At 32.4% G+C, this 14715-nt stretch overlaps 2 protein-coding genes across 5 annotated transcripts; one reads left to right on the forward strand and one right to left on the reverse strand.

The window, feature by feature from the left end:
• Positions 1-776: 776 nt before the first annotated feature.
• Positions 777-4833, reverse strand: LOC108728744 (uncharacterized). Of its 4 annotated transcripts, none has more exons than XM_018457489.1 (6): positions 4743-4833; positions 3187-3838; positions 2342-2587; positions 1675-2042; positions 1439-1593; positions 777-1117 (listed from the first exon to the last, which is right to left on the reverse strand). In XM_018457489.1, the coding sequence occupies exons 2-6, from the start codon at positions 3794-3796 to the stop codon at positions 811-813; spliced, it is 1686 nt and encodes a 561-aa protein (XP_018312991.1). In that variant the 5' UTR covers positions 3797-3838; positions 4743-4833; the 3' UTR covers positions 777-810. The 4 variants fall into 4 exon arrangements, with proteins under 4 accessions (XP_018312991.1, XP_018312988.1, XP_018312990.1 ...); XM_018457486.1 differs by lacking the exon at positions 4743-4833 and adding an exon at positions 4363-4486; XM_018457488.1 differs by lacking the exon at positions 4743-4833 and adding an exon at positions 4363-4486 and having other exon boundaries at positions 3187-3842.
• A 5317-nt stretch (positions 4834-10150) lies between these two features.
• LOC108728717 (uncharacterized) lies at positions 10151-11426 on the forward strand. The gene has a single exon (XM_018457451.1). The coding sequence runs from the start codon at positions 10365-10367 to the stop codon at positions 11424-11426; it is 1062 nt and encodes a 353-aa protein (XP_018312953.1). The 5' UTR covers positions 10151-10364.
• Positions 11427-14715: the final 3289 nt, after the last annotated feature.

Consider the following 14715-nt stretch of genomic DNA (forward strand, 5'->3'; position numbering starts at 1 on the left):
CATAATTTTTATTTTCTACAAAATATTTCATACAAAATAATAATTTTTACAAAAAAATAAGTTTTTTATGTCTCCAATTTGAAATCTTTGTACTTAAAGATGGTATCATGATTTGATGGTGTCATTTATAAGGCTGCCTAATACGTATGATATAATAATATTAATAAGTATAAATGATTTATTTAAAATGTAATAACTTTTGAATAATTCGTGTCTACAAGAATATGAGAATCCCAATTGTACATATTCACATAAATAAATAAGCAAAATAAAGAATTTATGAATTTCAATAGACTAAAATTATAATTTATAGAGCATGAGCAACTGTCCTTATAAATAGTATTATTTAACAGTACTTATAAGAACATGAGCAACGATTTTTATAAGCAATATTGTTTAACAGTACTTTTAAACGACAATGATCTTTTATACGCTTTAAATTTTTTACTGAGATCTCATTGTGTACATACATTCGATTGAACAGAAGATTAATCTTTAAATTTTCAAGCTTAGAAAATTTACTAACTCTTCAATGAACATTTTTTGGAAAAAACATCATATGTTTTTTTATTTGTAGCACAACTTCCTGAAGTGTACTCTTAATAGATACTCTTTGAACAACTTATTTCATCTCGATATTTATAATATAAAATGATATTTTTCAATTATAATAGATATGTGGCAAGAATATTTATATATGATTAAACTACATTATATAGTAGCATTTTTACATATTCTCTTTCATAAAAACAATTTTTAAGTAATTATGTTTATTGTTATATTTAACAGTTGTCAGAATAGCTTTAGAGTTTAAGGAGAGAATCGTGGTATCCAAGAATGTACTCGTCTATGACGTCCGAGATTGCATTTCGGTTTCAGAAGAGCCAACAAGGCCAAAGCAGCGCCTAAAACCGACACACCGCACAAGGCGCCGGCAGTGATGTCGTGAAGAGGTGTGCCATCCTTTGGGGATTTAGCTGCAAGTAGCAAAAGACCAGCACAGCTCAATGCCGACAGTCCAGCTAGGCCGAGTCCTGTCCAGGTCCTTCGCAGACTTCTGCATGCGCCTGCTAATGCACAGCAGGCACCGCAACCGACTGCACTGTCAAAGTAGTATCTAAAAACAACATTTTTTCTATTAAATGTTGATTATAAAATTATTTAACATTTATGTATGTAAAACACGTGCTTCTAAAATGTTCTAATTACTACTTGAATAAAACTGATCATTAAACATTATAATTCTTATTTGAAAAGTTCTTTTTAAAAAATAATGATAAGTATAAGATAAAACATCAGAATGTATTATATTGAATTATTATTAACTTTAAAATTTATTTCAAGTTTACGCATCTTTTTATACACTTTTTTGTGCTCAATTCTCATTAACTCTTTAATAAGTTAATAATTTACTAAAATCAGAAAATCTCTTCTATACCTTCTTCCTTGCGACCAAGACAGATACAAGGCAAGGCCGCATGTGAGGAGACCGACTAATATGAGAAGTATTGGTGCGCTCTTTCTATCACTTTTTTCCATGCCGCTTGCCAGAGTCGTATTCGCGTCACTATTCGGTGGAGATAATGGTGGTACCTAATATGAGAAAATCTTCGTTAAACTAATATGATTATTTCTTTTTATCTCTCGCAACATTATCTGCTTAGTATCACTTACGACGGCGGTTCGAGCCAAAAATGCGCTTTCTACGCTTTGATAATTTTTCTTATCAGCGGGTACCATCTGATATTTGGGCGATCCAGACATCATCGGCATGGACTCGAGGCCGCTTTCTGTGTAAGCGTAACGAGGTGGCGGTTCATGACTCATATTCATTAAATCGACTGGGGCAGTACCAACATAACGAAGCCGACCGCAATTATTGGCTGGACAAAGATCCTGCTGTCGGGATGAGTTCTCTAGCAGAGGAAGACATCTGCGGGCTGATGATTCCTTATTAGGTGTCGAAGTCTGAGGTCCTATGGACGAGAAGGCTCGCTGAGGTGTATTTTGAGGAGTTGTTCGTGTTGGACTAAAAGTGCGACCTGATAGAAGTAACAGAAAAAGAAACATTTTATTTTGATAATTGAAGAAGTATTTAAAAATATTAATTAATATGAAATATGATCAACAACTTGATGAAAGTATGGTATCCAAAGAAGTTAAAAAAATTTTTTATTTTTAAGTGTATATTTCTCTAAAATTTTATATCTACTTTCTGTCTTACGATAAATTGAATCAAAGTTTAATTTATACAATATTTATTTATTATTGTGTCATAAAAATATTATTTATTATTATATTATAAGCATCGAAGAGGACAATGCGATAATAAATTTCGGACCATTTGGAGATCCGCCAGGAGTGAGTGCTCTTCGTTGCGGTGTGCTGGTTTGATTGAATGATTGTTGCCTCTTCGGTGATAGCGTCCTCTCTTCGGATCTGGATCTCGGTTTTCTGGGTGTAGATAATATTTCGTGTAGTTTCTGAGTAGCTAAATTATTCTTCGGCGACACCGAGAATTCTTGCACGTTTCTCTCCGGAAGCGCCGGCGGAATCTCTTCTTGCAAAGGTACTCTAACGTAACGACCTGTTGCAAATCGTACAAATTTGAATAATTTATATATTTTATTTACTTTTTGTACTTCATACTCAAATAATCGAACAATTTTTATTAAAGATGTTTTGACTGTATAATATTAGTTAAAAGAATCAGCCAAGAAATTAGTCAAAAGAGCCAGTATTAGTCAATATCAGTAAAAAAATTTTTAGTCATAAATATGCCTTGAAACCAACTGAAAAAAAATAAAACAAATAATTTGGCTTATGCAGCTCAACGACTATCATATTTTGTTGCAGCTTTAGATAAATAACTTTTAAACGAGTCAGTGGATCCGAATAATCTTTTGCACAAATATTTATTAGAACTTTATGAGTATGTATAAAGAAATTTGATTTAATTTGTAATATTACTTTCTCATAAAATTTGCAAATAAGTACTGCAAAATGCGATTTTACATAAAAATCAAGGAAAAAGCATTGAAATTAAATAATTTTTAAATTAATAAAAAAATTGTACTCCACAAAATACACTTTGAGATGTAACGCATCTTTAAATAACCAATGACAAACACGAAGAAAGACACACTTTTATATTTCTGAAACTGAAGCTAAAAGTTGAATGATTACCCTGCGGAGTGTTGATATGTCGAGGTGGTGATTTTGCATTACTCCATTGCGAGTTGTTTTCTTGATAATTTTGATCACCCGGTATAACAGCGTATCTACCGGCATTGCTACGACACGTCCGCGTCTGCGGCCCTCCTCGATCGTCTTGGTTGGTCGCTGGCGTGGAACGTTGTTGCACCTGCTGGTGTGGAATGAACTCGTACCTCGACGAGTTCCTGCGCGGTAACTGGCTCCTCTCCGCCTCGTCCTGCTCTATGTATTCGTATCTTGAGGACTGGTTGTAAGTCACGCGAGATTCCTCCACCGGAAGACTGGCGTATCTCCTGTGCGTGGGGGCCCTGTTACCCTCCAGATAACAATACCGATCCCGCGATTCACGGACGTCCAGCGTTGTCTCCGGCGGAGCTTGGAAGGCCGGATTGCTCTGACCCGCGACGTGACATTGCAATTGCAACGGCGGCGGAGGCGGAGGTAAATCGTCGCTTCCTTGAAATTGCTGTGGCGGCGGCGGTAGGTCGTTAACATGATCGTCCGGGATGTACTCCGATTGACGACAAAACGACGGATTCGTGTAGCAATGCACCGGCACCGATTCAGGTGGCTGAGCCATGATTGCTGTTCGTAGCTATCTCATTGAATGACGTGTTTTTCGCTTTCTCGATAAAAAAGAAAAATATACATTTTTGCGATGCAATCTTCGCAATGAGCGTTGAGAAACTTAGAAAAGATAAAAATGCTTATTAATAATTAAAAAAAGAAAATGATCAAAATGAAGAAAAAGAAGAAAAGAAAGAAAATGAGGATGAAAGAAAATGATTAAGAAAAGAAGATGATTAAGATTTAGGTCAAGCTAGTATGATTCTAATGAATAAATCTGGCATTAACTTGTAGAGATACATTGAGAGTTAAATGGTTAAATCTGAGACGTTATTAGCTAAATAAGTAGTACGTTTAACAAGATTTGAATAACTACTTGGCGAATTTTTACGGGCTGTCGCAAGTTACGTCCAAATAAAATGTTTTAATTCAAGTGCAAAACACGACAAGAATAAATATTTTGTTTAGCACATTTCATTTATAATAATTGATTCAAACTTTTTGCGACAATGCTGAGTATTTAAAAGTAATCACAGGCGTGTCAGATCTTCAAGATTTATAAACTAAATTATTAAATACCATGTAGCACTGATAAATCTCACTGATATAGTTGACAATCTTTTTTACGATCACAATTTAATCTCTTTTACAAACACGCACAAATTGATGAGTCTTCTAAGCACTTTTATACATTAACTAGGAATCAGCATAAACGTTTAAAATCACTAAGATTTAAGATCGATTAACGAGTATAACTAGCATACTACTGATATAAATAGGAGATCGCCAAGTCTCCAATGCGAAATTCACTATTTGCATTGATGGCGAGTCAATTTCGCATATTAATTTGCAAATCTTTTTACACATCTTGTATATAAATTTCAAAAAATGTTATTATACATCGAATTCCTAATATGTCCCTTTTTAACTTAACAATTAAATGGCATTATCACACACACCAATTTTGAAGTATCACTCGATTTCTTCGAAGAACACGATTATTGAATTAAAATCATAATATGTACCGAAATAATGATGAATTTCTAGTAACTTCACTTATATAAGAATACGTTTGTAGGTTTTTTTTATTGAAGTTTAATAATAAATTCTAAATTTCTGATCTCTTAATTATAAAATTAATTCTTTATGGACAGAATGCAATGTATCGGCGCGTAAAAATGTCCGCCAAGGATGCGCACTTTCGTTCTCTACGCGATGTGTTCACGACCGTTGCCTTCGTTAAACTGTCTCGCAAGTTCCCTTAACAGCAGATGCGCAAAGGGCGTTTCTTCATGCGTTCCCTCATATCTGCGCGTATATATGCGACTGCTCGGGGGGTTGTCACGGAGGGGTTTCACGTAATATGGGCCCGGTGTCCCTTCATAGAGTGGGGACCCTTCAACTATAATATACTTCGCCCAGGGTTTCGACCGTTACTTCTGTTGTTCGAGCAACTTTTTTGATGATGTAATTTAAACTTTAAATGCCTGCCAAAGAACATGCTAATCATTTGACTAAATTATGAGACTTTCGCGATTTAATATAAATATTTACGCGAAACCTATGACGTTCTTGAACATTATATTATAAATAATTGTTCGCTTTTTATAGTAAATACATAAAAAATGTATGAAAACAACAAGCGTATATTTTTCTTTCCATAGTAAATACTTAAAAATGTTTAAACATAACAAGCATTTTTTTTACAAAAAAGAAACTTTGAAAGAAATGATGTTAAAAATAAACATTGTACTATTATATCGCACAAATTATTTATTATGTTCTTGTGGATTTAATTTCTATTGTTTACATACTTCAAATTACTTTATCTTAATTTTTATATTTTAATACATAATATAAAAACATTTTTTATTTTATAGTAAAAGTATAATTACATGCATGTACAAAACAAAAACGACTGCAATTTACATTGTCGTGGAAAGAACTCAGAGTGAGGATACCATAGTTGATTTTCTGGGCAGCTGCCACGACCGTTGAGACGCGTGCCCCGATAGAATAACAGCTGCTCCAACACAAATGCATTTCGGTCGCAAACATGTTGTATGCCTTGCTCACCGAGTATCGAGTATATGTCTCTCGTACACTTAGGCATACCGGCACGTTAACGGCCGAAAAGTCACTTTAATGAAAGGATTCGAAACGGCGCGCTTGGCCCGTACGACGAAAACACCAAAAGCACGCATTTCGGGGCATTTTTACAGATGCACGCTGACGTGAAAGTACAGAGAAAACGAGGAGATATCACGAGAGAAACCAGATCGATCCTCTGATCGACATATTTTCACGCTCGAACTGTTAATCGAATTGTTGTGCGACTTACGGTAGGTGACTTCAGATTTTTTTACCAAACATTTCTCCAAGTACAATAGAACGCAAAAGTCATAATAGTCATCATGATCTTATTTATCATTTATAAGTTCACTTATAAGTAACACATGAGTCATGATGACGTCCTATGATATCATTATGACTGTGTTTTACCTGGTCTTTGCTTTTTAAAAAAAATTAAAAAATTTCTAAAAGGTTCTTTATTTTCACATCTATACAAATTTTTCGTATCAATGATGCATGAGAAACGATAGTTGATGAACTTACTCTCTATATTTACATCTCTAAATAAATCTAGATATGTGCGACTATTTATTCATTATTTCTTGTGATTGTCATATTTTCAAATCTATAATAAAATGCGATGCTAAATATATTATATTGCTCATTTCAATTAATAATGCCAAGCAAAGCAAGCAACGTCTAACTGTATCTTTAATGCACGACTTGTTTTTACATGCAACAAATCATGCATTGATCGTGATTATCTCCATGTATACGAAGTCACGCAGTAGGATTTGATTTTTTGCATATCTTTCTAAAACGCAACTTCGTCCGCTTGAACGAGTTTGCGGTTCAATCGATGTTACAGGAAGTTCGATGTCTCCAGTGCCAACGTTCGATCTTCTCGAAAGCGCTTCATAATTTTTGCATGAATAATTTATCGACGGTTTTGCTGCAACATCGTGAAAGTTCCCTCTTTCGTTTAATTTAATAGATTGTTGCGATCCGTTGAGATACCGTTATGGTGTAATGCGCAAGTTTGTTTGCCGCAGCTCTATTAAACTATACTTTCTCGATCGTCCTCTTAATTATACAACGATATTAATAACAATAATCCTGTTAGGATCAGTTAAGCAATCGCATTAGGTAATCTTAGTCCTTATGCATCCATGATTATTATCGTGAAGAAACGTTGAAGAAATTTTGAAGAGACGTGTTACGATTTTATCTCTTATATTCTGTATGCTTTTAGATAAGGTTATGCCACATTAAATAGAAATTCATGATGCTTACATAATCAAAAATATATTTATAACTAGTTTCACTATAAAAGAAAATCAGTAATTTTTAATAATTAAATTGGCTACGATCAAATTTCTCTGCAGTTAAAAGCGATGAATATTAACTCAAATATCGTTCTAACTTAGGATTATTAACAATCATGATGATCAATTTAGTTATAATAGTAGATGACCTCGATATCTAAAATAATTTTTACTAGAAACTTCTTTTGCATCATTTCTTGGTTTATTCGATCATAAAACGGTATTCGAAAGCATCAAATTGAAAAAGTAATTCTTTTATATTTATTGTAATTTAACTTAATTTAACTGTAATTTAAATAGTAACAATTGAAAGATTTTGTACCGCTTCTTCATTGTTTTACGCATTTCTATGGGAATTCTGTCGCAATATAATCTGCAGATGATCCATCGAAAAGGTCGTATGCTGAACTCACGTGTTTCTACAGTTAACAATAAAGGTTGGCTCATGCGCTAAGACCCTGGGATACATTTGCTCTCTGAGAGAGTTATCTTCGATTATAACGGGACTTTCACACCAAGTGGAAGGGTTTTCGTGAGAGACAAGTAAGGTGATTATTATTCCAAAAAGTTCATCGAGTCATACTTAAATACATAGATTTTCGTTATGATAATGTATTAACATTTTGCTCTTTTTTTTATTAAAATATTCAAGTATACAACAAAGAAACTTCATTACTTAAAAAGTAATTATTTTTATAATTTTCTTCTGATTTATTCGTACTTCCATTGTTTCTTCTTGTATATTTGCATGTATAACAATGTGATGTACGGTAAAGAAAAAATGCAAGATAATATCTATCTCTCATTGCCAAGATCGTTTTGCCGCGCAAGTATGAGATGCTGATGATGTGAACAGGATTTAATGCTAGTCAAAGGTACGCTTATCCGGCGTTGTTCTATGTTGTCCCTTTCACTGCAAGTCGGAGTTGCGTGGGAGGCTCGTTCAGTATTTCATAGCAATTTCAACGAAGACTAGTCTTCGTAGTTCAGTCACTACTCAAGTACCGCGCGCGAGTGATCGTTTATCAAGCCGTGAGTTCAATGTTATCGAAATACAATATCCGAAAGTGTGTTCTCTGAAAGTTGATTGAACCGAAATTAATTCTTAGAGCGGAAAAAGTATCGAACGTGATCGATATATTACCATCAGTAATTATTACACACATTTCTTAGACAAGTTCGCTAATAAAATAAAATTTGAAAAATTTAATTATTACTTACGTAATCATATTTTTGTTAGATGTGCATTTTCATTTTCTTATTATTATACATTTGTATATTTATGAACATAAAGTTGATATAAAATTAATACAACACATTAAATTAATGTATAAATATTTAATTATCTCATGATATTAAAAAAAATGTTTTATGTGATATATAGTATGTGTTAATAAAATTAATCTTTTTTATTAAGAGAGTTGTATACCAATTATTATATGTAGTAAATGTTGAAAAATAATTTAGGTTTGTAAACTTTTTAATAGTAAAATTAATATTACTTGGATCAAACAATATTTATAAAATTTAATATAACTAGAAATAATAGAAATAGTATAGTTCTCGAAAATTTGATATTTAATTTCTCAAATTTTATATATTATACATTTTACAATAACATTGAAATAAAAAGAAAAAGTTTTACATTTTTATACATAAAATTTTTATATAGTTTATTCTTATTACATGTTTGAATTATTTATCTTGAAACACACGTTCATTGTTCGTCAGAAATTTCACCGAAGATTCACACGAGTTGTACTAATTCGACGTAAAAACGAATACCAAAGGAACAGGAGCACACTTGCAACATAATCGCAACGTCTCGTAATCAATTACATAATACTAGAACGAGAAAAAAGTAAAAGATCGACGGTAACGACGCGTCGAATCCTTCAGCCTATTAACTGAATCAGTCGCACGAATAAATATAAACCAAGTTACAAGATAAAAACTGGTTTTGGATTAATTTAGTTGCAGCTCTGAAATAAATTCCTTACTTGAATGTTGCTTCAATTACCGCGTACAATTTCCTTTCAATCTCACGTTATTCTGTATAGCGTTTCAGTATTAAAGTAAAAAATACCAATTTTGAAATATGTTCATTCAATAAAATCTTATTCTTTCACTTCACTTATGACAGAAATGTTTATTATGGTGTCAGCTCTGTGTTGCGCGCGACTGGCTGCAGTCATGAGCGAACGATTGTTATTCATAGATTGCGTAAAACTTCTATCTCTTCTTCTAACAATAAGTCGCCGCGCATGGAGGAAAATCTGCGGAGATCAACGAAGACTTCAATTAAGTAAAAAAGCGGTTACTATAATTAGTCGGTTGTTCTCAATAGCAACGCGGAAGTATAGATGCAACTTCTTTTACTATACAAAACGTCGACTTCACCCATTATAAACGTTCCCGATTTGATCTTGTCTCAAATTTGATTATGGATTACATGTCCGGTATAATCATAAATGATTGTAAGATTGTTGCTATCGCGCATCGTGACTCATTTGATTATTCACAATCGTTCGCGTAATTTTCCAACTTTATAATCCGCTTTCCAATCAATCAAATTACTAGTTTACGTTGCGCTTGGTACATATACACAATTTATTATACTGCTTGTAATAATTAAAATAAATTAATATAAATAAAAAATGTGAAAATCTCATTTAAAGAGACGTTGTATTATTTTATCTTTTAAATTAATAAAAATTATAATGAGAACGATAAGAACCCTGTTTTGATATATTGTTATATATTAAAAAATTTGTATTAAGTTATATCAACTTCTATCTCGTATAATATTTTAATCTGTAAATACATTCATGAAATATTTTATCTTTATGATTCTTTTATTATATGTATTTTGTAACACAACAAATATTTACTACATTTTATTAATTTTTTTATTTGACAGTGCAAGGAAGGAAAGAATGCTTTACAAACCATTTGGATAAGATCTATGCTTCTTCGACATTGGATGATATTTATGGAAATGTAAACTTTTAAAGATATGAGTGAGAGAGACAATGAACTGTGCGAACTTACATGAATTGAGTTTATGTCGAATAAATATGCCGAATACATTGTGCTTAATGTAATTTTTCTCTCGATCGGATCCCTCGAATTAAATTGTTGGTGCCATTAAGTGCTTATTAATCGCGATTTAATAAAAAGACAATGACGGAGAACGTGTACGTTATCAAAGTGAAAACAAAACCACCGCTGTCGTCTCTATATATCCACTTTGGCCTCGGAGCGCTGTCCCTCCTCCTGGGTACCCTCGCCTTGTCCTTGCAGGGCCCGATTTTGTTTATTGCATGCCTGGTGCCGTTCGTGACAGGTCTCCTCGCTTGGCGACGTTGGTACATCGACCGGAACATCACTATTTTCTTCTACGGTAACCTCTTCTCTCTGGTAGCAGCGATCCTCTGCTTCATCGTTACGATCTTCGACGTTGCGGCAGCTTCCAACAGCACCAATGGATTTGTGTGGCCGCTGGAGAAAATCCTCGATCCGCATTATTCCCTTCATTCCGCCAACGATTTCACAAATGATAGTCATGCGGATATTATGTCGACCGAGGATTATTCATTTAACTTCACTGAAGATTATGACTTCTTGAAAATTAACGATTCTACTAAATTACCTGTTACATTCAAATCTCCCAACATCGAGTTTAATACATCAGACTTTCATATTAATGCTAAAAATCGCAATGATCCCACGATGACGGAAGCGTCATTCATGTTTGAAGAAAGGATGATGATATCCAGAGAAATTTTCCAGGATAAAAGCACAATGAACGTTACACAAGGATCAATGAATTTGACGAAGGAAAAAACTGAGACCTTCCGGCATAGCCATTTTGAGAACTCCTCGCATGCCAGAATGCTGCTTACTTTAAACGTCTTGATGGCTTCTCTTTTGGAGATCTTCTGGTCGCTACTAAGTGCAAAGATTGCATTTTGCGGAATGATGAATCAACTGCCGGAAAACGGTAATGTCATTGTCAAATTAAAGACGACGAGGTTACCACTGCAAAAGAAAAAACCTCCAGCACCCAAACCGGACATCTTGGATCACGATCGCCGGCTGTCCGAAGCTCTTCAGAATTTGCAAGGACTCGCTGATAATGGTATCGGTCCGCGATTACCATTACCGGAATCTAATAGAGAATACAGGGAAAGAAAGAGATTCTTAGCAAATCAAGCAACGGATAGAGTTGTTGAAGGTGCTTGAAGCTAATAACTCTAAAATAGACTCTAATTTTAATAGAGTTTTCGTAGAAATCTTAAAAACATTTATAAAATTTTTCATTCATCTTTTTTTCACGATGTTAGTATACGTTACTTTAGAATCTGGAAATATTTCGTAACATTTTTATTAAATATTCCTGAAATTGAATCGATAAAAAAATCAAAGATTCTTTATAATTTGTTTAGATACTTTATTTATTTTAAATTATGTTAAATAATAATTATCTTTCTTTATATATTAAACAATATGAGATAATTTAAACAAAACAATTTCGAAAACACTGGAATTAATTCTCTGCTGGCAACATTATGGAATTTTAAATAAGAATAATAATGGTGTCACAAGAATAAATTAAAATAAAATGAAGAAAAGATAATCCAACCCCGATAGGACAACATTTATGAAATTATTTAACAAAAATCATTACCGGGGAAGATTAAAACATACTGACTATTAAAAAATTTTTTTCTAATTGCTTTTTAAGTTTAGTTGTTGGCCACTCAAAAATTTCATCAAAAAAGCTTTTATGTTGATAGGATGTAACATATCATTTTTTTTAAATCTGGAATTTTGTGAATCCTGGATTTATGTCCTTTTTGCACTTAGCGATTTAATTATTTTTTATTATTACTTTAATACTATAGATAATATAATACTGTATCGATCTCAGTTTCTTCTAGCATATACTACCTTGTTTATTACTTACACTCATTTCTTTTTGTGACGCAGATATGTACATACATTTTACTTTTAATTGTAGAAACATAAAATATTAGAGTAATTATAATATACGTTCTACTTATTGTATGTACAATATTAAAATAACAAACCAAATTTTGATAGATATGTGACAATGCTTATTCAAAGGTAAATTGCACGGCGATCTTAGTGGCAAGCAATAAAAACAATACGAATTATTTACTATTACTTGCTATAGCAGACTGTCGTCTGTGTTATCTTTCACAATTCGATGAATTAATATTGATTCATATTCTTAATCGGACGAGAATAATTAATTGACTACATGTTCTGTAAACAGTTTGCAACTGAGTTTCGATCAAGAATAATTAAACGCCGTTTATTTAAGGCATTTATTTAAGCATTAATTATTTACATAAGCAAATTATTTATTTAAAACCGTTACTTTAACGCGATTATTAAACGATAATTATATGTATATACAACATAAGCGTATCATTGAATTTCATACGAATGTGCTCGCAATCTTCATTAATTAAACTCCATCATGCAGTACAAAAACAATTGACGTGCATTGTAATACGAATCTCATATATTGTACATACATATATTACTGTTTAACAATCTGTGTAGCAATATCTAGAACATTTCTAGCTTCTGTGGAAGTTCTGATAATATTTACGAAATTCCGATTTACGATACAATACGAAGTTACATTTTATTCTCATGTAAACAGAATTTCAATCATGTTTAGAGAGAAAAAAAATATTATTTAAAAAAAAATATGTTACAGATTCTATTTAATAATAGCTTTAGTAATATTGATTAATTAATAGATTTAGTAATGCTGATTAATTAACATATATAAACTGATTACACGATATATTTAATAAGACTGCAACATTTCTCGATAAATATAAATTTTAACTCGTAAAACTTGCGTGTCTCACGATCTAAAAATCGAATTGAAAATGACATTAGGTGCCAAGCGTTGTCTTTAATTCATATACTCATTGTGAAAGTTTAATGACTTGTTACGATATATCAAGCAATTCAATATTGGCCAACGAGGCTACTGATATTAGCTAAGGAAACTATTAACAATAGCAATATCACTTTAGAATCCGCATTCCTTTCGAACGTTTACTCGCGTGCATGAAGTTGCATTCGTGTTCGTACTGTACAGATTTGAATGGATAATACAAAAGACATTGTACTCATAGCGAACATTACAAAGAAATATATTCTGAAATAAATATTATTTCTATTTTATGATATATATATACCTACATTTAACATGCAATGGGATTTCCACTTTGGCTTATCACGTTTATTACATATCGAATAATTTTTTTGTGATATGAAGGACAAGCCACGGTTTAAGGAGAGGATTATCATATCCGTCGTATTGTGCGCAGCATTCTTCGCAAAATCATCCTTTATTCTTAATCATTGTCAAGTACATTGTTCAATGGTGCAACGGACTTACGACTCGCGGCTCGCCCTTAAGGTACACTTCATTCTAAATTGCATCATAAGTTTTTTCACTACACTTTGACTATGCTTTTGAATGATAAAATATGCATTTTATTCACGTTTGTGTCTTGAGCGGCCGGTAACGAAAATAGACAATCGACAAGTATTCTAGTAATCTAATTAGTTTGATTAATCTTTCCATATTGTCCTTGGTCCACCTGAATTCTGAAGAGAGTAATGTTTAAAGAACATTAAACAATAAGTAATTCATTAATAAGTATTGATAATAACAACTCTTACAGAAATTCACTTTAATACTGACAGATGAAAAATTAATTGCTTATTTTGAACATTAAAAGTACTGAATAATCGTGCTTTTAATAATCAAAATAAATAATTAATCACTACGCTTTTATAAGGGAATACAAATTCATACATCAAATGAAAGATCCGCATAAAATTCTCAACCGAGGGAAAAATATGGAACGAAATATTTCAGTCGCGGATACCAAGCAAGATAAGAAATAAACCAGAATTATATGACAATGAAACAATTTATTAATCGCAAAAAATTAAATTCTCATTATAAATATTTCTTATGATTATGAACATACCGTTGATATATCAGAGATAATCAACGACTATTTGAGATTTACAACTAACACCTAATTGGCAAGAGTAAAGCACACTTTTGTACATGGTATCTATCGTGTATCCAACAAAGAACAATTGTTGATCGACAATCTTAATTCCAATACGCAATGGACTTAAAATTTCAGCAAAATATCAGGTAAAGATACTTGTAGCGTGTATTACTACCAAGACAAATAAATAGTATGAAATAATAAACGAATATCTAATAAAACGAATATCTTCTTATTGTTAGTAAAACAGTTATACAGTCGTTTGTTGGTGAATATATATTTTCAACAAACGATCCCCAACCTTGTAACTAATTCTCCTTATCATTTTCTCCCACTCGCCTTTATTCAATCTCTCATCGCAAATAATTTCTCGATTATACTTATTAACACTCACTATTATTTATTACTACGAGCAGCACGAGCAACATTGCAGTTAGCAAAAATACACAGAA

Source organism: Mycetomoellerius zeteki, unplaced genomic scaffold (genome assembly GCF_001594055.1).
Source record: "Mycetomoellerius zeteki isolate Tzet28-1 unplaced genomic scaffold, Tzet1.0 scaffold64, whole genome shotgun sequence".
NCBI lineage: Eukaryota > Metazoa > Arthropoda > Insecta > Hymenoptera > Formicidae > Mycetomoellerius > Mycetomoellerius zeteki.